This window comes from Callorhinchus milii, unplaced genomic scaffold (genome assembly GCF_018977255.1).
Source record: "Callorhinchus milii isolate IMCB2004 unplaced genomic scaffold, IMCB_Cmil_1.0 Scaffold5, whole genome shotgun sequence".
Taxonomy (NCBI): domain Eukaryota; kingdom Metazoa; phylum Chordata; class Chondrichthyes; order Chimaeriformes; family Callorhinchidae; genus Callorhinchus; species Callorhinchus milii.
In genome coordinates this window covers 44956352-44982074 of record NW_024704746.1, presented here as the reverse complement: position 1 = coordinate 44982074, position 25723 = coordinate 44956352, and the positions used below count along the sequence as shown (strand labels likewise).

General features: G+C 44.0%; 2 protein-coding genes across 4 annotated transcripts in view; one reads left to right on the top strand and one right to left on the bottom strand.

The window, feature by feature from the left end:
• Nucleotides 1-7431: 7431 nt before the first annotated feature.
• zgc:113223 (tetraspanin) lies at nt 7432-23612 on the bottom strand. Of its 3 annotated transcripts, none has more exons than XM_042334891.1 (9): nt 23555-23612; nt 17259-17425; nt 16673-16730; nt 15401-15525; nt 14718-14792; nt 11372-11467; nt 10083-10211; nt 9297-9455; nt 7432-8133 (listed from the first exon to the last, which is right to left on the bottom strand). In XM_042334891.1, exons 2-9 carry the CDS (start codon nt 17325-17327, stop codon nt 8050-8052), a joined length of 795 nt encoding a protein of 264 aa, XP_042190825.1. In that variant the 5' UTR covers nt 17328-17425; nt 23555-23612; the 3' UTR covers nt 7432-8049. The 3 variants fall into 3 exon arrangements, with proteins under 3 accessions (XP_042190825.1, XP_042190824.1, XP_042190826.1); XM_042334890.1 differs by lacking the exon at nt 23555-23612 and adding an exon at nt 21674-21737; XM_042334892.1 differs by lacking the exon at nt 23555-23612 and adding an exon at nt 19034-19065.
• Nucleotides 23613-24055: 443 nt separating this feature from the next.
• Nucleotides 24056-25723, top strand: part of ddx11 (DEAD/H (Asp-Glu-Ala-Asp/His) box helicase 11) — a 44954-nt gene continuing 43286 nt past the window's right edge. The window contains exon 1 of the mRNA XM_007894649.2: nt 24056-24306. The gene's annotated coding sequence lies outside the window, so the exon portion shown is untranslated. The remainder of the gene's footprint in view (nt 24307-25723) is intronic.

Sequence of the window (25723 nt, the reverse complement as noted above, 5' to 3'; positions counted from 1 at the left end):
GCAGGAGATAGCAATTAAAGTGAAACTTGATAAACATTTGCAAATGTATTTTTCAAATCACAGTTATCTGTCATTAAAGTGTTTGAAGATCATTTGTGTGGTGCAATGTGTCCTGAGCCTGATACAGTGACATGATTGTCGTCATTCAGATTGTGTGCAGCACAGAGGACCCCAATCCTCCAAGTCGGAGGCAACAAGTGAACTGCTGCTGAAACCACAGGGACATCTTTTGCCTCTAACATGAACCCAACCAGAACGGAGGCAGCAAAGGGAATCGGTAGAGCGTATACCAAAGAGGGGGGGCGGTCCAGGCAAGCGTGAACCTGAAAAGGGTTGCGAGAGGTAAACCAGTCGAGTGTGAATGGGGAAGGTGGGGTGGGGGCAGGAGAGTGTGAATGAGGAGACCAGGAGAGTGTACTAAAGAATGTGTCCAGTGTACAGAGTGGGCAAGCTCAGTGTGCAGAGTGAGCGTGTTCAGTGTGGGGAGTGAGCGTGTTCGGTGTGGGGAGTGAGCGTGTTCAGTGTGGGGAGTGAGCGTGTTCGGTGTGGAGAGTGAGTGTGTTCGGTGTGGGGAGTGAGCGTGTTCGGTGTGGGGAGTGAGCGTGTTCGGTGTGGGGAGTGAGCGTGTTCGGTGTGGGGAGTGAGCGTGTTCGGTGTGGGGGGTGAGCGTGTTCGGTGTGGGGAGTGAGCGTGTTCAGTGTGGGGAGTGAGCGTGTTCGGTGTGGGGAGTGAGCGTGTTCAGTGTGGGGAGTGAGCGTGTTCGGTGTGCGGAGGGAGCGTGTTCGGTGTGGAGAGGGAGTGTGTTCGGTGTGGAGTGAGCGTGTTCGGTGTGGGGAGTGAGCGTGTTCGGTGTGGGGAGTGAGCGTGTTCGGTGTGGGGAGTGATTGTGTAATGCTCCTTATTTTTGATGTGGGCGAATATTATACAGAATCTCCTGAACATTCTGAAAGATTTTATTGTCACATGTGGTTTGGCCTCAGTCTGTCTGACTTTCATTTTAGTTTTACTTTTTTAGCCTTTGTTGTTACTTTGCAATCTAAGGTACAGAATCATCAAAGGTGTCTTTTTAATAATACTTTTATCTGTCGTTGTCCTTGTGAATACAATGACCCACAGATTTCCTCTTTGAGAAGTCTCACAGATACTCAACGCCAGGTGATTTTATTTCTTTAAGGTTTGATTCCACTCCTATAAATCAGCTTGTACTTCAGTAAGAATTAATTTGCTTTGAAAGTTCTGCTGCACAAAATGACAGCATTGTAAGGTCATGGGTCACAAACAAATTGCTTTTCTGTGCCACGTTATTGCTTGATATCCATTAATTTATCTCGGTATCAATATCTCACACTTAGCCTGGTAGCTCAATGCATAAAACCACTGTCTCATGCCTTTTGGGCCCTGAACCAGGTTTGATTTCCAGTTGTGTCGGTCTAGCTGAACTCAGACAACCTGCAGATGGAGAGAATTGGTCTCAATTCTTCTGAGCCAGCAAGTTAAATAATCAGCCAAGCTTACAACAGCTTCCACTTTGTGTGTAAAAGAAATGTCTCACAGCATTGTATCAAGCAAAGTTCATTTGAAATGTAGTGAATGTTTTTGAAGCACCATTACTGACCCCTATTGAAAAGTGTGTGCATTTGTGTGAGGCAGGATTGAACTCACCTGTGATATCCATTTTTAGTTGGGATCTAAAAATAAGTAATTTACAGGAATATGATGAAAAAGTAGGTAAACTGGCCTGAATGGATCACCCTTTCAAAGAGCTGAGCTGAGATAGCACAAACACTAAGGGCTGAATTGTCTTCTGTGAAGTCCAATGGTTTTATCACATATGAAATGGTCTTGTGGAAGAAGTACCAAGAAGTGACCTGTGCTGTTGCAACCATATCCTAGCGTGAATTTTCTGTTCACTCGTGAAGTCTCAGGAATATTTCAATCCTCTCCTCAGAACACATTGCCTCCTTTCTTACAGTCATTTAAATGATTTGCTTTTGTTAATTTCTTTTATTGCCTGCTCCCTATTTATGCATCAAGATCTGGGTTTCGATACCAATTTGTTTTCCAGGTGACTTGTTAGCACCCTCTACTGTTTATAACTTAAAACTGTTACAGTATTACTCAAATTATCTTTGATTATTGCTTTAAAACTGAGTGCAATGACTTGTTCTTACTTTTTCAGTCCCCAACCACAATATTCATTCTAGAAATATTAAAATCACTCCTATTCCCAAAGCCTTCAACATTTACATCAACTCAGACTCCTTGCAAAATAAATATTAGATCAAACATATCTTTTTACATGGTAGCATGTTTAACCATCTGTGTCATTAGAGTGTGCCTGCACTCTCATCTAAATCATAGCTTCTCTATGGTATTGAATTCAGATCAAACATATACTTTGCTCTGTACCAGTTTTTATAAGACATGCCCAGGTTCAATCTGACATTCATGTGTTGAGTTTACCCCAGTTTTCAAAGATTCTACACAATCATTTGAGATACATTCAGAGCCATGAAATGTGCTTACAATTTGTGTTCTTGCTTTCAAAACATTTGTCAGCTGCTTGAATAATTCACTGTGGATTTCTTATTTATGCTCCAATGGTGCAGAGCAAGTCCTAACTTCCTTTCATTTGCCATCTTAATAAACAAGTCACAAACCTTTTGGGATCAGAGATTCTTTCCATGGCAGCTGACAGACTTTTGTGCTCTGTTGTTTTTCTCCCTTGGCCCAGTACCATGCCACAACCATAAAATGCAATGGAGCAGTATTCCTGACCTGAGCCTGGGTAGGAGACTCAGATCAGGAGTCTCCAATATGAACCTAGCACAACTCTGTAATCAGCTGGCGACAGAAAGGGGAAGGGATTGAATCTCTCTCCTATGACAGACAGTGCAGACACATTGGGCAGAATTACTCATTATTACTCATTTCTGTATTGTCCTATTCTATGAATCAACGCACAGCACTCCCATGAGTCCACGTCTCAATTCAATTTGAAATCATCCACTGTGATCTGCTTTATTTTCTCCTCTTGCTTGAAGAAACTAAGTTATATCTGCTCTGACCCATTGCTTTTGCGCAAAAGAGTAGCTGCCTTTGTGTGCTGCCTTTGGAACACATATAACCTATAATTTTGTGTTGGCCAGCTGGGGGTCACAAAACACACACTTGAGAAACTAAATGATACAACAACAAGATTCCATTTATAGAGCGCCTTTCACGTCCCAAGGCGCTGTACAGTTGAGTCAGGACCCGAGCAGGGGAGAAATGGTCAGGGTGAGGGAAGGGAGGGAGCGAGGAGGGAGTAGAGAGTCAAGAGGGGAGCCGAAGGCTCGGTCAAAGAGAAAGGTCTTGAGACCGGCCTTGAAGGAGGAAAGGGAGGAAGCAAGGCGAAGGCACTGGGGGATAGAGTTCCAAAGCCTAGGGGCTGAGAGGCTGAAGGCCCGGCCACCGATGGTAGGGCGGTTGGGGCAGGGGATGTGGAGCAGACCAGAGCCAGAGGAACGGAGGGTACGGGCAGGTAGGTAGGGGGATAGTAGGTCAGAGAGGTAGGAGGAAGCAAGGCCGTGAATGGCCTTGTAGGTGAGGATGAGGATCTTGAAATCGATCCTCTGGGGGATGGGGAGCCAGTGGAGGCGAGCGAGGGTGGGAGTGATGTGGTCGCGAAGCCTGGTGCGGGACAGTACACGAGCTGCAGAGTTCTGAATGACATGCAGCTTGTGGAGGGAGGTGCCGGGATACTACTAAGGGTTCCACTTCTGCATGGAAATTTTAATTTGTCTGGAATCCCAGAGTGGTCCAACCTCTGCTCACCTAATCCCAGAAAATACGACACACAGGTTAGCAAGAGACTTGCCTTGGGGACCCCAAAGGGTGCAATAGAGGTACTGCTGGAATTTAACTAGCTGAAACCGTGCAGCTTGCCATTTCATCCCCACAGCATAAATAATGTGTCAGATTACCCTCAGAGGAAATGACTGATGAACTGCCTCATATTGTCTCCAGTAACATTCTGGATAAAGCTTGTATCACATTGATTTAGAGCCAATGAATCATTCTCATTTGCCAGTGAACAAAATCATTAGCATTCATTTTCTGAAGACATTTATAAACATGTGACATGGTACTGTGTGCGCACAGCTTTCATATATTGTACCATTGTAACACAGCAGAATGGGACACTTATGCAATGTAGGCTCTATCCCGAGAAAGATTTGGGCTTTATTAACAACAAGATCTGCCCACCGGGATCTCAGAGGAGATTTTCATTCAATCACCTGCCTGCTACGACTGGAACAATACCTCTGCAAAGTGTTTGGTGTTCCCTTTTCTTGGAGGTAGTTTAAACAAACTGGTTGTGGGGATTCAGTGAACTTTAGCTTGTCTGGTGTGATGAAAAGCAGCCTTTTTCTCAGCTTGTTCTGGTGTTGATCAAAGAGCTGCTCAGTCATACTCAAAGATGACTTTGATCCTTTCGTCTTGTATCTGGTATCTCCACAAAAAAGATTCAGATTTTGGAAACATTCTCTTTCTCCTCTTCCCCCACCCCCACCCATCTCTGTTATGATCTGGGGCGGCTCCCAAGTTTCCTGCAAATTCCAACTCATCAGACTCTGACACATAATTCTGGTTTTAATTAATTGCTCACCTTTGTCAAAACTGTCTGAGACAGCATTAAACAAGACAAACAGGATGCTGGATTATATTGACTCTGGTCAGGCAGCACCTAAGGTACTGCTTACATTGATGATCACAGTGATATAAGGAGGCTGCCCAGGCCTTTGAGACAGTGTAGAGGAGAGCAACGAGGATAATCCGAAATTAGAGGAATGAGCTATGAACAACGATTAAGACAAGATGGGGCTCTTCAGTCTTGAAAGAAGATGTCTCAGAGGGGATCTTATGGATGTATTTAAAATTAAATGGGATTGAAAAAGTAAGCCTGAAACAATACTTTGAATGCACCAAGACAGCAGAATAAGAGGACATACGTTTAGAATTGTAAAGGGCAATTTCAGAACAGATACCAGGATGTATTTCTTTACCTAAGAACAACAAAATTACATTCGTAAAGCACGGTTCACGTCGGGAGGACATCCCAAGGCACTGGACCCGAACTGGGGGTCAGGATTGGGGAGGGTGGAAGGCAGTGGGGGAAGGAGGGTGATCAAAAGCACAGTTGAAGAGGAGGACCTTGAGGCAGGTCTTGGAGGGGATGAGATGGAGGGACTGCTGGATAGAGTTCCCGAGGGCAGGGGCGGAGAGGCTGAAGGCCCGCCGACCAATGGTGGGGCGGGCGAGATGGGGGACGTGAAGCAGGGAGCGGGCAGGTTGGTAGGGGGTTAGGAGGTCACAGAGGTAGGAAGGAGCAAGGTCATGGAGGGCTTTGAAAGTGAGGACCAGTATCTTCAATTGTATCCTCTGTGTGATAGGAAGCCAATGGAGTGGGCAAGGATGGGGGTGATTGGGTTATGGAGCCTGGTGCAGGAGAGGACATGGACTCAGCAGCCTGAAATGTGAGACAGTGTCGGAGCCGGGCGATATTGTGGAGGTGGGGAAGGCAGAGCGGGTCACAGCGCGGATATGGGGTAGAAAGGACAGTTGAAGGTCAAACAAGACGCCAAGGTTCCGGACTGGCTTAGTAAGGTGCAATGTGCATCCATGGATGGTGATGCTGTTAGCGCCTGAGGTGTAGAGGCACTGATGGGAGCCAATCAGAAGGGCCTTGGTCTTGTTGACGTTCAACTGTGGAAAGTTATCTCTCATCCAGGACTTGATGTCTGACAGACATTCTGTCAGGCCAGGAGTGGTCCTGGAGTTGAGGGTGCAGAGAAATAGAGTTGAGTACCATCCGCATACATGTGGAAGCTAACCCCATGTCTGCCGATGATGTCACCAAGAGGGATCATATAGATATTGAATAGGAGGATACCAAGGACAGAGGCTTGAGGAACGCCACAAGAGACGGTGCGGGGGCTGGAGGAGAAGCTTTTCATGGAGATGAAGTGAAGACTGTGTGAGAGGTAAGATCTGAACCATTCAAGGACAGAACTATGAAGGTTGAGGTGAGAGGAGAAGCGGTGGAGGTGGATAAAAGGATATTTTCAAGGATAAGAGTGATGTCGGACATTTTTAAAGGGGTGAGAACGGTGCCAATGGACAGGGAGAGGTTTATGATGTTACCAGATGTGAACAGGTTGCCAGGATTGTGCTAGATTGATTCTAAAAAAGCTTGATACTGTGATGGGAAGATGGTCGGGTGGGTATTATGGAAGAATTAGATCAAATGGGCAATCTGATTTGAAATCTGAAACAATTTCCTGATCTTGCTAACTAAATAATTTTCAAGGTATGAACTATGTATGCCACTGTCCACCAACAAGTTAAACTGAAATTGAAGCCAGTCTAGATATCATGTTTCAAGCATGCAATGAATTTTAAGTGTATCAATTTGAATTCGACTCAGAAATGAATCACCTCTGCTTTGCATTTATGAAGGACACTGTTCAATGGTGACTGAATACAATACATATTTGGTATTGACCAGGAGCCAATCAGTGAAGCATTAAAGAACTCCAACAATTCCCAAAGAATACCGTGCAACAAGAAGCAGCAAATATAAGCATTAAAGATCCTAAACTATTCACAAAGCATTTAAGTTTTCAATATGTACTCCAGGCTGTTGTTGACCATGCTTCAGTCAGAATCATAGGCCAGGTTTACACTTGGCTTGAATTACTCCAACTAATGCTCTGGGTGTTACACTGAAGTGTTCTTCTGTAACAAAAACAATTTGCTTGACAATTTTTTTGTTTTATGATAACTTTTCAGACTTGCTCATGGGCTGTGACTCATTGTTATCTGCACGCCCAACTATTGGTAGTGTGAACATCAGTGCTTGGGACCAGGGAAATTGTGATTGAGCTGCTAATGTTACCATTTGAGAAGGAGGGGATTGGGATGGTTAGGCCAGTGGTATTGAGGATAAATCCTGCAACATGGATGAGATAAATCAGCCACTGTTTAGCAACAACTCCTGTATGATTGCTATATCCAAAACTAGGCTACCGATGGTGGAATTATAATATGTTAAAATAAACTGTGGACCCAAACCATAAGGGCATTAAACAGGATTAAACAGCCTGGTTTGTGATATTGGACTGACCTCCAGAACAACAGGGTGGCAGGAAGGTCATGCAATATCCCTGTTAATGGAACCTCTTGCTTCTGTGAGTTCTCTGTGCTAGAATTGGAAATTTTTAAACACAAGTGATTTTGTGCCTTTGAGAGCACCTGGTTAACAAAAACAAACATTGAAATGAGAAGTGGTTGAACTAAAATTCCTAAGAGATTTTCTCCTCTTGTGATTACATTTGCCACACTCTAGTTATGTGTGTATTATTATTTAATTGTAAGCCCACACTAAAGGTATGCGATGTTATCGACAAGGGGAAAAAAATATTAATATTTAATATTCTCTGGTTCTCCCACTCTCCCTCCCCTCACTGTCACATACATTATTAATGTTGGCAATGAATATTTTTCAGTTGTTAAAAAGATTGCTGTGAAATTCGTCGGAGGTGTTGTTAACAGTACACTGCAGGCTAAAAAAAAACGATCTGTTGTGGCAGCAGCTCTCAGAAATGAGACTCGAGAATTTACTCAATAATCTGGCACATGAAGGAAGTAAGAAGAAATGCCTTGTTATAATGCCAGGCTCCCATGTTGTCTCGCTCATTTTTCTTAACCCCTTGTGTAACTATATTTCAATTACACCTCGAAAATGTCTCTTGCTCATCACTCTTAAACCATTCCATCCCAGATACATCAGTTGCAATGACGTGCCCTCTATTTACAGAGGCGTGGCTGTTTCCACTGCTGCCCATTTGGATTTTTCTCTGTTCTTGGAGACTTTGTGTGAGTGAAGCAGTTTGAGGCAATACAGAGATGCTGAATGCAAAGTCCTGTGAAAGCAACTGTTGACCTCACATAGTTCCTGTGTCAGGTGGAAGAGAATGACATGCAGACAGAAGGCAGACGCGTAGGTCACTTTTGGGTGGTTCTTTTAATAATCTTCTTGACAGATTGGATTTGGTGAAGCAACAGTACTGTCAGGGAAACCATAAATATCTGAAATCAGGACAAAAGGGTAGACTGTAAGAATAAAAGAAACAGAAAGTGGTGAAACTAGAATGCAGTGGCTACCCTGAGACAGGAGCCTAAGAATGACACCTCATTGAGGGGAAGGAGGTAACTCTGTTTCTGCATTTCTTTCAAGGGGTAGGGATTACGGTTCATAATTTACTAATCTTCATTATACCAGATGTTGATGGTTTGGAAGCAAGTTTCCACAGAAAAAAAAATCAAAGAAAATGCTCCTCATCGAGGATCATTTTACAAGTATCAGTTACAATAAATCATCCTTTTGCATTTTTCTACAATTAAATTGCACTGGAAGACTTTATTTAGTTTATTTTTTAAAAAAAATCATTTTAGTAATGATTGAACAGAGATTTTTGTATGTGCAAATCCTGCTCTGTGATAAAAAGGCATTGTGAAAAACTGTTGCAATAAATCTTGTTTTTCCTACATTGTTGCAAAAATAGAAATACATTTTAGTTGTTTGCCAGGTACCAAAGGAATGCTCTGTGAGCTTCATGTAACTTGTTTGAGCCTACAGTTTGAAGTTTGAGGCCTCAGTATGTTGCCTTGTTTTTTTACTTCTTCTTCATGCATTTTCTTTTGGAAATTTGTATACATTTTCCTATTTATTTTGAACTCCCGGGATTCATTTTCCTAGGAGTCTTAAGGGTTTGTCAGCAACATTTATTGGCTAGGTTTCATTTTGAAAATAGATTGCCTTGTGAAAGAAGTCCTCTTTGTTTGGTAGAGTACTATAAACTATCAGCTGAGTTCTTCTCCTGGACAGACATGAAACTCAACAGATTGGTTTTGGTCAGCCGGGTGACACCCATCACCACGCTTAAGTATTTCCTGTCGCTAGTGACTGGTCTGCCCTTCCAAGTCCTGCAATTGAACCAGCTGGCCGTACTGTCATCAGCAGTGCCCTGGAGTACTGGGGACCGGCCTGGCTCAGCAACTACACTACCGAGACCATGACAGAGGTTGGCTCAATTCTGACATTGGGTTGCCAAGCATATCACCGTGGACCAGTTCAGCTCCAAGGAGGACTCCGCACATCTCCCCCTAAGGAGGATAGTATCACTTTTATGACAAGAAAGGAAATGCATCCTCAGTAACGTGAACCATGAGGTATCTACAAACACACAAACCTCTAAAACTAGGAGCCCCAGTGCCACGCCACTAATTGTCAGCAGATTCTGATGCCCCCACTTGACAATGCTGTCCAAGCAGCCATTAATGTAGATCTGATTCTGGGCACTCCATGGTTTCAGCTCCTGTGTCTCATACCCACACATGGTGTTCAGTATCTTGAAAGGACAAGATGCAAAGGATTAGGAATAATTGTTTTATGTTGACTTTCAGTTTTATAGCATTGACTTCAATTCCTTCTATGAAAATAACTTGTAGCCGTTCGCCCACAAAACACAGTCACTTCACTTTACAGTAACACTTTGGGATGTCATCCTGACGTGAAACGGCGCTATTCCGAATGTATGGATGAATATTATAATTCCGTTTGTGTTTCTGTGTGTGTGTGTGTGTATTTGTGTATACATGAGTGTGTGTGTCTGAGTGTGAGTTTGTCTGTGATGAGTGTGTGTGTATGTGTGTGTCTATGCATATGAGTTTATATATGTGTATGACTGGATGTCTGAGTGTGAAAAGGTTTGTGCATGTGAATGTGTGTAAGCAAGAGAGGAATCACTCAGAGCTGATCTTGTCTTCTGACTTCCAGGACACAAATGGCACAAAGGCTCACAATTTTCTGCATCTCATAAAATGTCTTAAAAACATTATCCGTTCTATTCTGTTCTATTAAAATGTCACAAGATGATCAGAACATGTCAAAATCTTATATGGATTCAACAGATTATTCTAATTCAATCTTTCTTTCCCATCCTCCCGTTCAAAATAGTTTCCAGGCTCCTCCTCACCTCTCTGGTGTCCATGATGCAGCATGAAAATGGCACTGCACAGCGTTCCAGGCTTGGGTTGGTCTCTGAACAATTAAAGTACATGTTCTTTGACCAATCACTGTAATATTTTATTCCACAGCACTTGAACTGAAAGAGATATTACAGGCTACATCAGGCAAACATTCATCAGTTTACCATCTTATCTTCAATCCACCCCTTTCAATCCCCCCCCCACCACAACTCTGCGCCAAAACGGACGTGTAAAGCACTTTAAGATGACCTCCCGATGTGAAAAGTGCAATACGAATGTAAATTCTTTTTGACTTCTGTAAAAAGCCTGATGCTTTTTAAAACAGACACTGACTACATCTCCAGACCCTGATTACATCCCCACACCTTGACTACATCTCCAGTGCCTTTGTGATAATAAGGTAATCAGGAACATTCATACTCTGGACTCATGTGCATTAAAATTAGTTGAATGTACATAGGCCAGAAGGAATGCTGGGGCTCACAACAGACGGAAGCTAGGGCCCATGTACATTCAACTAATCTTAATGCATAGGAATCCAGCAATGAAGTCAAATTTGTTTGCAAAGTTAAAAGATAAAATCACTTAATTGGAGTAGCAAGCACAAAATATGGTTTGTGAGATAGTTTCCAAATAGTTTCCAAATATAACAGTGCTTTACAATTCCTGTATTTTTTATTCATCAGCTTTACTGTGAAACTTTTTTTTAAAATCTCAAGACAAGGTGCCTCATCAAACTCTTTGTATTCCTTTCTTCTCCATGAGACAGGAGACGCAATATGCGCCTGGAGCATTTGTCCCTGAACAAGTCAGCAAGCCTTAAAAATAGGTCAGACTTCTCTGCAAAATTAAAATTCACACACTTGGTGTCCCAACAGAAAAGCTAATTCCCCTCCAGTTCCATTTTGATTTTGCAGTTCTAGAGGAACACTACATATTTATGAAATCACAATGATTGTAATCATGACAATTTTGATTATGCGGCAAGAGTTCTCATTGCTGATCTCGATGGAATAATAATTGAAACAGTTTGTCTCTTGGCACAGTTATAACTTCTTGTAGAATTTAAAAGGTTATATCCACTCAATGAAGTTCAATGAGCTAAATATAGATTTTGAATTTTTGGAGAACAATTTGAAACAGGTGACAGAAAGCAGCCCCTTATAAAAAACGAAACCATTGTAGTATTGGGATGAAGGGATCATAAGACTCAGCTCCATGGAGATACCATAGAATGGCATCAGAATTTTTTTATCTGGAAAAATCCATTCATTACCTTTTTCTGAATGAAATCAATGAGATTCTGCAGATCCAGGTCATCTCTGTACCTTATTATTGCTTTATCCAGCAGCTTCTCACTCTTTCTTAGTACCTTGGTGTATGAATGAAAAAATAATTTCCAAACAGTTAATAGTTTAGGACACAATTTAGCAGTTGGATCTAATTGGATCTTAAAGCACATGCATTCCTCAGTGAAAAATTTGCAACCATTGACATAATGGAGGAACCTTTCACTGAATTTCATCTGAAATCAGCAAGAAAACTATGTGGGTGAGGGTTCAATATCCCTGTCCTAGAATATTTCAAAAACTGATCTAAAAACAACAATCACCAACTGGTGTGGGGCCCTTTCCAACCTGCGCAGCAGATGTTTGGGACTCAGCTCTCTGAACCTTCCCCCGCTCCAATCAGTTTAGGGAACTGAGAGCAAACCATTGCACAGAAAGGTCAGAACCCTCATTAGCCATAAAGGTCATGTAAAACCATGTGCTCCTGACCCCACAGACAAAGCTGCCTCCTATAGAAAAATCCCCTTGCTTATCAGTAAATCCAAGACAAAGATACCAAAAGATTGTACAATAAACTTCTGATAACTCATTGCACCCAGTGAAAAGGGTTCAGTGACTAGTTATCATAAATAACGAGTTAGCCATATATACAAATACATAAATAATAATATAATAATCCTTGCTTGCATTTGATATAATGTTCGAGTTATCACATCTTCTAGACGTCTCAAAGCGCTTCACAGAATATACTGTAAAGTGAATTGACAATATTTTGTGGGGAAAACGCGGCAGCCAATTGCACACAACAGTGCCCCACAAACAGCCATGGATTGAAGTGACCAATTTTTTTTTGAAGGAATTATTTATTACTCCTGGAAAAGTGATCTGCCAATTGACTAACAACCGGGTTTCTACTTACTGCTAGGTAAACAGCGGCGTGTGGAGTAAGGAAACTTGCCCAACATTTTGCCCTCCTGGGAATTGAACCCAGGTCTCCAGCTTGCAAGACGAGCGCTCTAACCGCTGAGCTACAGGATTCCAAATGCTGCCTGGGATATTGACAGCGTTCTGACTTAAATTGTAATGACAAGTTAAGCCAGGGGTGAGTTATTAGGAGTTTACTAAATTCTATATAGGTAACTTGAATTGTCTATGACACTTGTAACATTCTTCAACTCAGAAAAAGTGTGACTGCTGTGCTACTCTGGTTAAAACTGTTTTTCGAAAATTGCCTTACTCTTGAGCATCTGTAATTTAGTCCTGAAATGTGATTGCTTTCCTCATTGATTGATGGAGGATAGTTAAGCTTGATGGAGGATAGATTGGTGATACACAAATATCACCAAAGTGATATTGTTCTCCAGCCAACTGATGTGCATGTGAGGCAGGGTGGATTTTATTTTGGTTAGCCAGGCCACCACCATGTTTAAGAGTATCTAAACCAAACTGAGAATTCCATGCATCCCACCTACATGTGGAAATTCCAGAGATAGATTGTTGGAATGGAATGTGCTCTCTCTCCCTGGAGGCACGCATCCGGCTCCACCACTGTCTCACACCACAGGCCACCGAAGCCCTCATTCATTACATCGAGGCTTGACTATGCAAACTCCTTGCTTGTCGGCCTCCCCAACTTCTCCCTCCATAGGCTGCAGATTATCCAGAACTCTGCAGCTCGTGCCCTCTTTCGCACCAGGCTCCGTGACCCTATTAACCCATCCTTGCCCAACTCCATTGGCTTCCCATCACACAGAGGATACAGTTTAAGATCCTAGTCTTCACCTTCAAAGCCCTCCATGATCATGATCATGCTCCCCCCTACCTCTGCGACTTCCTAAACCCTTACCATCATCCTCGTTTCCTCCCCTCAGCGGGCTCCGGCCTGCTTCACGTCCCCTGCCTCGCCCGTCCCACCATTGGCGGGCGGGCCTTCTGCTACTCTGCCCCCACCCTCTGGAACTCCATGTTTCAGTCCCTCCGCCTCAGCCCCTCCCTTGCCTCCTTCAAGTCTCATCTCAAGACCCTGCTCTTCAACCGTGCTTTCGATCACCCTGCTTCCCCACTCTGCCCTCCACCCTCCCCAATCCCGATCCCCAGCTCGGGTCTGAAACACTGACTGTCCTGCGCCTTCGGACGTCCTCCCAATGTGAAAGGCATTATACAAGTGTAATTTTGTTGTTGTTTACCTAATTCCAAAAAGTATTAGGCGCAGGTCGGTAAGACCCAAGGCTTGAAGATCTGCGAGTGTGCTTCGGGGTCCTGCTGGAGGCTAGCCAGCTAAAACCACATAGGTTGCCATTGATAGCGCTGTCTGGCAAACTTTCTCACTGCTGGTCCAGCTAGGCCCACCCTACCCATTAGGGCTTTGGCACTAAGGAGCTGCCTGGCTCTGGAATCGAGACTACCAAGACCGCCACAGAGGGCTGGCTTGATTCCGACATTCTGTTGTTAAACAAGTCAGGGAGACTCCACTTAGCTTCCCACTCCCCAGGAACACACAGTTGGGGTACTGCTGGAGTCTAACCAGCTAAAACCGGATAGCTTGCTATGGATATTACTGTGTGTCAAGCTTTCCCACTGCTTGTCCAACTAGGGCCATCCTACCCATTAGAGCTTTAGTTTGCAAGGTTAACAGGAGCTGAGTAGGATGATTCCCTGCCCCCAGTGAGTGGTCTACCCTTCCAAGTCCTGCCGATGAGCCAGACTGGCTGTGCTGCATTCAACAGTGCCCTGGAGTACTGTGGGCCCACCTGGCTTAGGAACCGGACTACTGAGACCACCACAGAGAGCTGGTTCGATTCCAATATTGCGGTGTCGAACATGTCACCTTGGAGCCAGTTCAGCTCCCAGGAGACCCCGCTTCCCCCTCCCCCCAAGGAAGATAGTCACTAGTTGTTCAATGACATCCAGCAAGTGTGGGATGAAGGCCTCACAATGTGGATGGTAGATGCCAGGAACTCCCTGCAAGCTTCCCTGTGGGCAATAGAGCTCTGCATAAAATGTGTGAGAGTGTTGCTACCATCTTCCTATTGAACGATGTTTCTACCAGTTGGAAGTGCGGAGTTTAAGCAGCAGCTGCTTCCGCTCTGCAAGCCAGTCAAAGTGGATTCCAGGCTCTGGATATAGGAACGTGTGTTCATGAATTTAAACTCCAGGTGATGCCTTCCAGCAACTGTTGCACCAAGCCTCTGAGTTTCCAACATCGACTTCTGCCTTCAAGGCAGGGTGGAGAACAGCCAAGAATGCTGTAAAGTTTGACCTCTGATTTTTAAACCTGTCTCTGCAAGAACATTGCCTCCCATGAATGCTCGCCAGACACTTAAGTTTATTTACCTTTCCAGAGAACACAAATCCAAGTACAGCACCAGTTATCTGCAGTACTAGTATGATCAGCAAGGTCCACATAAACTGAAAGAAAAATAGGATTTGTGGAGGAGTAATGATGACATGGATAATGTGAACACATTGACACGGGTTCCTCGGACACATTGACACGTATTCCTCGGACACATTGACACATGTAACGGAGACACATTGACATGTGTAACGGAGACACATTGACACGTGTAACTTGAACACATTGACACAGGTAATGGAAACACATTGACACGTGTAACTTGAACACATTGACACAGGTAATGGAGACAGATTGACATGTAACTTGAACACATTGACACTGGTAACGGAGACACATTGACACGTGTAACGGAGACACATTGACACATGTAATGGAGACACATTGACACGTGTAACTTGAACACATTTACACAAGTAATGGAGACACATTGATACAATTACCGTGGTCACATTTCTATGGGGATTCCTCTGATTGTAGCTTTTGGCTCGGTATTTGTTCAGTTTGGTTGTAATGTGATGAAAATACTATGAGACACCTCGTCTCATTAAACAGAAAGACTTCAGCTGGTCTTCTTCAGATATATTTGAGAATATCAGAGTATAAATTAATAAATAAACAAACCTCCTCCTGCAAGAAGTAGGAATCATAAAGCACTTACTATTCTCAACAGTATTTGAATATCACGGAGTGCTCCAATACATCCAATAAAAGTGATGCAGAACATCAAACATCCGACAATGATTAACAATAAAGCAGGATCTGCTGTCAATGAATCCACGGCACCTGAAAGTTATATAAAAAAATCACTATGACCTATATAGATCGGAGACAAAATGGCAACAGGTAACCATGTTGATTACCTCACACTGAGCAGTGTGGGTATGACAATACAATACATTTTACATTTTTATCATGTCTTTCACGTTGGAAGAATAGGGCATCTAAAAGCACATCTATTAAAGAGGCCGGCCCAGCTTTTAACCCTTTTTCAACCAATTCTATTAATTCTGCAACAATTCATCATTTCCTTCTCATTTTATTCATTTGTGTCTTATTTGGTTAAAATGGTGAATTCTGATGATATACGCCTGAACACTGTCCAGAAGAAAGTATTGAAGTTGATTGTGTGTAGACCACCAAGTACGTTGAGCTTGTTTGTTATTTTATTAGATCCTCCCGACAAGAAAGGCGCAATACCAAATGCAAGGATTATTATTTATCATGGCAGATTTTTTCCTCCCATTTTCTCCATATTCCTTAATTCTACTGTGGTGTTGCAGTGATATTTCTTCCCAAGTATCTGACGTTCTCTATTTTAAACATTCAAATTGTTTCTTCACCTATGATTTTATATTTGCTGTTGAAGTACAGCATCTTCATGAGTGTATCTACAGAGACCAATTTAGTTCCTTTATCCTGTCAAGCTTAATAACCCCAACAAAAAAGTTTTCACAACTAATCACTGTTTGCACAAATAGGTTCAAAGAAATCAACAGAAATACGAAAAAGTTAATCAGAACCCCTTTTTCACATTATATGTAGATAATGAATTTTGTTATTAAGGCTATAGAATGGATGTCAAGCTGCGTTAACATCAAGTACTTGCAGATCTGACACCATATATATTACATTAGCCCTTTGCACATGATCCATTAGCTCCAGCAAGGTCCCAAAAGCAGCTGTCACAAATTAATCTGGAAGATTTTTGGCCAGGACTAGAGGAGCAGCTTCCTTCTCCTTTTATATCATTTTGTATTAATGATAACAAAAAATAGACTGGACCTTGGTTTAAAGTCTGATCTGATAATGTAGTGCTTCCTCAGGCTGAGGTGTTAAATTGGAATGAGTTCAAGTCCCAATAACCTCTGACCCAAACCACCAACTGAACACCACTACCTTTCTATTCATGTATGTTTTAATTCAGTTTTACCTGCCTCAGTCACCGTTTTTGCATATATTCCCACTGCTAACATCAGGCCGCTCACAACCTGTTGAGGAAAACAAGCTAACCAAGGATCACTTCAGACTAAATTGAGCTTACGGTAGTTCAGTTTTCAAACTGATGTCTGAGAAGCAACTAAATTACATTTAGTTTATGTGGAGTCCTGTAGCTCAGTGGTCGTGGAGTCCTGTAGCTCAGTGGTTAGAGCACTCGCTTTGCAAGCGAGAGACCTGAGTTCAATTCCAGGCAGAGCGAAACCTTGGGCAAGTTTCCTTACTCCACACGCCTAATAATAATCCCTCCAAAACCAAAAACAATAATAAATTGGTCATTTTCAATCTACGACTGTTTGTGGGACATTGCTGTGCGCAATTGGCTGCCGCGTTTGCCCACAAATATACAGTCAATTCACTTTACAGTGTGTTCTGTGAAGCGCTTTGGAACGTCCTCCCGACGTGAAAAGCGCTATATCAAATGCGAGGATTATTATTATTATTATTATCTTTAATTCTGAGAAACTTTTCAGGATTACTAACAATTTTTTTAAATTTAGAAAGCAAATTCAGCAACTCACCCAGAAAACGTAGCAAAATGAAAATAGAGTGTATTTAATGAGCCGATTTGTTTTCATGTTCTGATGCATTTGAAAACTGGTCAGTCCAGTGCTTTATCCTTTGCTTGTTTCCATTCCATCCTTGTTGAGCAGGTTGACGGGTGGAGGATCACTCCCACCTCTATGAACTGGATGTTTCTCAAAGTTAGCACAGCAACAAAACCCATCAATAATGTGCACACTGGATTTGCTCAATAAAAACAATGAATGCAAAGACCTAACTGTAGGAAAAAAAGATTAAGGTACAGCTTCTTGGCTTAGATATTCTTTCTTAATTGAATTCTGCTTCTTGCTGAGAAAGATTCTGGAATGTTAGAAGCAAACCTCGGCTTTTGTCTGCTTTCTGACTACTCAGACGCAATATTTCCTGAAAATGATTCATTCTATCTAAACATCTCTATCACTGATTGATGGGAACAAGATGCAACATATAAGGTATGTTATCTGCTGCACATGTTATATGGAGTCCTGTAGCTTAATGGTTCGAGCTAAGCAAATGAGAGGACTGATTTGATTCTTGGCAGGGCGAAAAGTTGGGCAAGTTTCCTTACTTCACATGCCTGTGTTCATATAGCAGTAAGTAAGAACCGGTTGTTAGTAGATTGGTGGATCGCTTTTCGGGGGGGTAATAATCCCTACAAAATAAAATAAATAAATAATAATTTGGTCATTCAGTCCACGACTGTTTGTGGGACACTGCTGTGCGCAATTGGCTGCCCCGTTTCTCCCACACAATACACAATCAATTAACTTTATAGTGTATTCTGTGAAGTGCTTTGAGATGTCTCGAAGACGTGATAAAACGCTATATCAATGCAAGGATTATTATTATAAGATATAGTAAAATGTTACAATCGTATGGTACTTCCCATATTTAAAAATTGGTACCTATTATCCTTGAGGGAAGAAGGTCACAAATGTTGTGGATATATTTAGTTTCGTTCATGGTTAGTTTTATAATGGTTTCCAAGATTTTCCGAGAAAATACATCTTGTTTCTCGTACTTTCTCCGTGAATTTCAAAAACTATTTATAAAGTATACAGAAATGTTTCCTTTCATAAGAGAGGCACTGACTGACACACACATCAATGGCCAATTCATAGGTCAAGGGCAATTCAATTACTTTTGATCAAAACTAATGAAGAAGAGCAAGAGAGGGTAACAAAGGGAACAGTTATACTCCTGACTTCAGAAAGTAAAGCAGTGACAGAGAAAAAAACAAAGATTCAAGGAAAAGGGGAGTTAATGAAAAACACAGGCACGATGGGCTGAATGGCCTCTTGTGCTGTAATATTCTATAATATTCGATGATTTGATATAGTGTCGAAACAAAGAGCTTTAGAGTAAGATACAGCCAGTTTGCGGACAGAATGTCTTGCAAAGTCTTGAAGTGAATGATCTATTTTATTTGGGGCATTATTGGCAGGATATTGATAGAAACTCCATTCTCTTTACAGATATTCCCATGGAATCTTCAATGTTAGAACCTAATTTAACGTCTGAATGATTTAAGTACTGATTATATGTAACACAAATTGGATGAATACAAGAGCAGTACTGCAAATTTTAAAAAGACTTAAATTAATTAAGTCACAATTAGCATTTGTCTAGAATTCCGATCTCCTTTAAGTATTTGCATACAACATAAGCCTTTGCATTTATAACAAATTTATTTCCAGAAGGTCCAAGCGACTAGTACTTGGCATGCATGGCTGTTTGGTGGAGCAAGCTTTACCTTGTTTGACCTTGTTATCTTGATGTTGTGATTTTGGTCTTTGATTTTGAAAAAGTATCTTCAAATGCAGGTTATATTTTCATTCTGCAAACTGACTATATATCCACAGCCCAGACATTGCTGTACAAATTACAGTTTGCATTCCGAGGTGGAACATGAATGCCATTCGTGAAGTGTTCAATAATTCTGCATCGTGTTTCCAGCATGTACACAATGAAATAATTATACCTCACCCAGGTAAATAGTTCAACATGTTCAAACAGAAAGAAATATCACTGAATCTCCTTTAGCTATCTGGAAAGTAGTTCAAATCAGTAAAGAAATAAAAGGGAAATCTACCTCCATTTTAAAACACAAAAATTTAAACTTTACCCACATAGTTATTTTCCAAGACAACCAACTTATAAGTGACTTTTGCCACTAAGGAGGGATATATAATTAATTGTGTGAGGTCATCACTGAATATTCCTCATCCCAAACTCTACCCACAGGTGAAGGGTCCGATACAAATGCAAGTGGTTGTTGTTTCTCAGTAAATGAAGCTTTAAATTCAGACATTTCTTCTTCAACACCAACAACAACAAATTGCATTTATATAGCGCCCTTCACCGGGTACCATCCTGGAATGCTTTACAGTAGCGGAGTCTGAAAACGATCATGGGGAGAGGGATGGGGGAGGTGACTGTAAGCACGATCAAAAAGGTCTTTCTGCGTTGGTTGTGAGGTACGGACGGAGGCGGGCAATGTGGCAGAGATGGAAAAAAGCGGCTTGGGTCAGGGAAAAGATGTGGGGTAGAAAGGAAAGTTGGGGATCAAACCTGATGCCCAAGTTGCGCACCGATTCGGTGAGTCTGAGAGAAAGCCTGGGGAGGTTGAGGAGTTCAGACCTGCAGTAGAGAAGTTGTTGATGGAAGCCAACATTCAGCTGCAGGAAGTTTGCGCTCAACCAAGCCTTGATGTCCATCAAACAAGCTAACAGGGCATCAGCATACTGGGAGTGTCAGCTGGAGGAGAAGTAGATTTGGGTGTCATCCGCATATATGTGAAAGTTGACCCCATGTCTGTGGATGACATCGCCGATAGGGAGCGTGTAAATGAGGAAAGAAGGGGGCTGAGGATGGAGCCTTGGGGTCAACCAAGGGGAGTGATGCCAGCTGTTTTGAGGTGGATTGGGACTAAGTCTGAGGAGCAGGATTGATTTATGGTGCCTGCCAGCAGTGGGCATAGGAGGGGGAGTTGAGCGACCAGCAGCTGGGTGGGAAGGGGGTCGAGGCAGCAGGTGGTGGGTTTCATCTGGGTGATGGAGGATGAGAGGGAGGAAGGAGGTGGGGGCAAAGTAGTGTAGGTTGGGACTCATGGGAATGGGAGTGGGTGATGGAGAAGGAAAAGGGGGTGGGGTGGGGCACATGGGGCAGGAGGAGGAGGTGTCCAGGTGGATGTTATCTATCTTGGAGATAAAGAAATCTAAGACTTCTTCGCACTTGGCATTAGATGTTAAATCTTCTTCAAGATCTGATGTTTTAAGTGAACCCTATGTGAAATATCTTGTTCTAAAAATGCACAAGAGGCGAGAGGTACATGACACGGCTGTGAACCAAAACCAGCCGTAGTGATGGATGGCACCCCACTAACAAATGATAGAGTGGAGAACTCGTACAATCCCCTGGTGGTTAAAAAGGCACACCAATACCAATTGAGTTTCATTCCCCTTTAAGAGACAACTTGTGAACAGACAGAAGTCACTTTTCAACCAAAGTAAAAAAGAGTGCCTTTGTTTCAACATGTGCTGGTAAGTGATCCCTGGCATTTTCCAAAATAAATATCAGAGTAATTAATTGGCCACAAAACAAACGGGACACATTTTGTTCCACCTTTTAAACTGAGGTCATTTTCAAATAATTTTTTTTACTTGCTTTAATCCCAGATCAAAAACATTGATCAAAATTAATCAGTTAATGAAACACAAACTAAGGTGGACACAAAACCTTATGACATATGACCATAAAACACATGAACACAAAAAAGTGCAAAAACATTGTTCTGTGTTATTAAATTGAATGAGAAGGAAGGAAAATTTGGATGAATGCCTTCAGAAGAAAGGAGGGCTTCAAATAGGCAGAGAGAATCTTTTTTGAAATGAGATGAATATATGACTTTTTTTCCAAAGTAATATAGCAATTTGTAAGATTCTCTGTTGATCAATTTCATAGAGCAACAGCTCGAAGTGGAACTTCGGGAGGAACTTTTACTGTTCTTCTCAAATGATAAAAATGATTCTATAAACTTAGGAAGTTGTATCCCACCCATGGTTTACAAGTGTTTCTATTCTTTCTTCCTATATGTGGTTACAGATTGATTGCAGCAGATTGAGTTCAAGGTTGTCACTTCACCTATGCACTTCATGCCTGAGCACCTCCCTATCTATGTGACCTTCTCTTCCTCCACTCTTCCATTTATTCATCTGCTCAGTTAACTCGGAACTGTTTTGGGTCTCCCACCTCCTTCTGTGCCATCGATGGGTGGCCAAGCTCTCGGCAATTCTGCCCCTAGCTTCTAGAAATCTATCCCGCTACACCTCCGTGTTGTGCTCTCTTTAAATCCCACCAAAAAACCTACCTCTTCAAGCATGCCTGTGCTTACCTCTTCCTTCCCCCCACCCCGACTTCCTTTAACAACATCCAACACCAGCCTTGTGCAGCACTCCTAGACGTTAACCTACATGAAAGTAAATGCAAGTTGTTGTTATCTGCATTGAACTGTATTTGCCAGGCATCAGCCCATATATATTGATATATTAAATTTTTTTAAAAGGCACAAGGTAAATCGCATGAAAAACTTCCTTCAATTGGGGATCGGTGATAAGGAGGCATTTTCTCAGAATTGTTTGCGAACAAATCAGTTGTAAGAAATATCTTCATTTCCGAGAGTTAACGTGTGAAATTCAGTACAAGTGGCTGTTGAGGTGGATCAATAGCATTATTCAAAAATGCTGAATCGGCATGGTCTCTGTGTCACAGTGCCTGATGAAGAGAAGGCCAATGTTTCGGAGTGATGTGTTTACAGTACACCCATTGCATTTTCCCATTGAGCTGTCAGAGGAACCCCATAATTAATTTGAGCAGAGGGCAAAAGACAAGAGATGTGAATGCACATTGGGGGAAGGGCCAAAGTGACTGATATATTATATAAGAACCTTGCATTTGATATAGCGCCTTATCATGTCTTCTAGACGTCTCAAAGCGCTTCACAGAACATACTGTAAAGTGAATTGACTATATTTTGTGGGCGAACCACAGCAGCCAATTGCGCACAGCAACAACAAGATTATATTTGTATAGCGCTCTTCACAGTGTCCCACAAACAGCCATGCATTCAGTGTTCAACAACAAGAATCTTGGATTTATATAGCGCACTCCACACCGGACGGCGTCTCAAGAGCGCTTCACAGTAACGGATCCCCGGGGCCGAGCCAGGGGGAGGGGAAAAAGGTGACCAAAGGCGCAGTCCAAAAGAAAGGTCTTTAGCTGAGACCTGAAAATAGGAAGAGAGGGGGCGAGGCGAAGGCAGTGAGGGAGTTCCAGAGCCTCGGGCGTAGTGGTTGAAGGCTCGGCTGCCGATGGTGGAGCAGAGGATTCGGGGGACAAGGAGGCCAGACCTGGTGGAGTGAAGGCAACGGGCACTGTTGTGAGGAGATGTCAGAGAGGTAGGGGGGCTGCAGAGGAGTGAAGGTATTTGAAAACGAGTGAGGATCTTGAAGTCGATCCTCTCTGGGACAGGCAGCCAGTGCAGTCTGGCAAGTCTGGGGTAATCGGGGAGCGGAGTTCGGTGCGGGTAAGAATGTGGGCGGCAGAGTTTTGGATGATTTTATGAATGGTAGTGGAGGAGAGACCGGCGAGGAGGGCATTTGAAAAGGGAAACGTGGGTGGGTTTGCCAGTGGGAGGAGAGAGCAACGAGGAGAGGATTTTTGGGTGTACAGAAGAGATGGTTGTGGAGTGCGGGGAGGGTTGGGGAGCGTATTAATGGGGGGGGCGGTGTTATGTTTGCCTTGAGGAGGCGGCTTGTGCGGAGGGATTGTTTTTGAAGGGATTATCATCCCCGGAAAATCAATCCGCCGATCGACTAACAACCGGGTTCCGACTTACTGCTCGGTAAGTAGAGGCGGGCGAAGGAAGGAAGTTCGCCTAACGTTTACGGCGCGGCCACGGGAATCAAACCCCGGTCCTCTCGCCTGCGAGGCGAGCGAGCGCTCCAGCCACCGAGCCACAGGGCTCCAGCCACCGAGCCACAGGGCTCCAGCCACCGAGCCACAGCCACCGAGCCACAGGGCTCCAGCCACCGAGCCACAGGGCTCCAGGCCGAGAGAAAGGGGAGAGTGTTCCAGGGGAGGGGGGAGGGCCGGGGGGGGGGGGGGGGGGGGGGATTGCCATCCCCATAAGGCAAGTGGCATTCGACGAGGCTGACGGGGCAATGGGGCGGGACAACCGACGGGACACGAGCCTCCAGCTCTCATCGACCGCCACCTTCAGGAGCGTCTCTCTCTCTCTCTCTCCCCCCTGTGTCGGGATCTGCCGCGGCCTCGGGAGGCGCGTGCTCCGATTGGCCGCGAGAGCCGAGCGGACGCGCTCTCTGATTGGTCATCGCATGAGGAAGAGGGCGAACGGTGCACGCGCTCCCCCCCCCCACCTCCCACCCTCCCGCAGCCGATTGGCCGACCGTGACACAGGTGCCGACCGCGATTGGCTGGCGTGGCGGCGGCGGGGCGGATTCCTGACGCATTCCGCAGCGCTGTGATTGGATTGGCCCCTGCGTTGAGCGAGAGGGAAAGCCTCCGCCCCCTCTTGGCCGCCTGTCCAATAGGCGTCGGCCGGTTGCGGCGGTTGGCTGGACGACCTCGCGATGTTTGAGCGCGAGAGGAAGCGGCGGCTGCATCATCCCGGGAGCAGGAGCCGGGTCTGTCTGCTCCCCTTCACCCCCTCCCCCTCCCTGACGGACTACATGGTGACTCAACCACCACCACCTCCTCCTCCTCTGCCGCCGCCGCCGTCGTCTGCTGCTCCTCCTCACTGCCTCTCTCCCACCTGGACGGTTCACTTCACCCGGCGGGGAGCTCGAGCTCGGGACCGACCGGCCGGTGCCGGAGGGTAACGGTCCAGAGGAGCGCGCGCGCGCGCGGCTGTTTAAAGAGGAACCGTGACACAGCGGAATCCAAACACGACCCCTGTCAGCCCGCGCGCGACCCCCTCCTCCCTCCCTCACCCACTCACTCACTCAGGTAACCCGACTTCTGTCTGTGCCTCTCACTCCCTCCCCCCCCCCACCCCCACCCGCCCGCCCCGGCCCTCCCTACTCGCCTCTGGTTGGTCATCCCGCTCGGCAGCAGTTCATTGCACTGGTTTATTGCATGTTCTGACTCGGCTCCTTGTGCAGTTTTGTGGGGGTTTCGGGGGGGGGGGTAAATGCACCGTGGCTTTGGGGTGTATGGGGGAGGGGAGGGTATTTCCATGCTGAACCTCTCTCCCCTCCTCCTCCCTCCTAACCCCCTCCCCCTCCCCCAACTTGTTCTGTTCACAAACGAGAAGTAAGGCACGGATTCGATTGTGCATTTCAATACTTTTATGACCTTAACTTGTACGCTTGGACCTCCTCGCACCGGCAGAGTGGCTTCGCGGTTTGCTCTGGCGTGGGCCAGACGAGGTCATGGTTCCTGTTGAGCTCGCCGTGCCGTCCGTGGCCATGTTGCCTCAGTGGTCAGAGAGTGCGCATTCCATTCCGACAATCTGTCTCAGGAATTCCCGTGTGGAGGTGGGGGTGCGTGGAATTCTCAGTTTGGTCGGGATACTCTGAAACGTGGTGATGGATTTCCGCCCACGTCAGGCACTCGGCCGAGCCCCCCAAAAAACTTCAGTTTCAGGCATAGCATTTTTTTTTACAGAAGCAAAAAGTGAGTGGCGATTGAATGCTTTCGAGATTCAGTTCGGGCATCAGGTAGAGCACCAACAGTTGGTTTCAGTGCCCCTTGGTTAGCGAAGTAGAAATGGATAAGGGTTTGAGCTCCTGATGGCTGCTGGAGGTTGGATGAAGATTGGGTTGGGATGTCACATCACCTACAGTTAGGTACAGTGAATAATGGCTTGTTGAGTAGGTGCAGAAGGTAATAACATTTGTAGAATTATACTGAGCAATTGAGAAAATGATATTCAGCAGGAGGAAAAACACTCATTTTCTAAAGTAACACAAAATTTATTGAGTGACTTGCCACGTGAAAAGCAACTTTATTTTGAAAACCAAGATGGATTTAATAACTAGTTGCTGTATGGTCTGATTTCAGTAAATATTTACTTTGACTTCATTTAATTAATAAATAAATGCATTTGAATTGAGGTGTTTTGAATCAATGTAACAATATAATTCTGATAACTCATCACTCCAAGGGTCAGGGCCCAGCATTGAGTTATTTGGAGTGATAAGTTAGGCATATATCATAATATTGCAAATAATATTATATTATAGTAATCCTTGCATTTGTTATAGTGCCTTATGTCGTTGAGACATCAAAGTGCTTTACAGTATATACTGTAAAGTTAATTGACTGTTTTTGAAGGCAAAACGATGGATATTGACAGCATGATGACTTAAGTGGTAGTGTCAAGTCGTTGTTGTTGAAGTCAGGTTATCAGGTGTTTACTGTA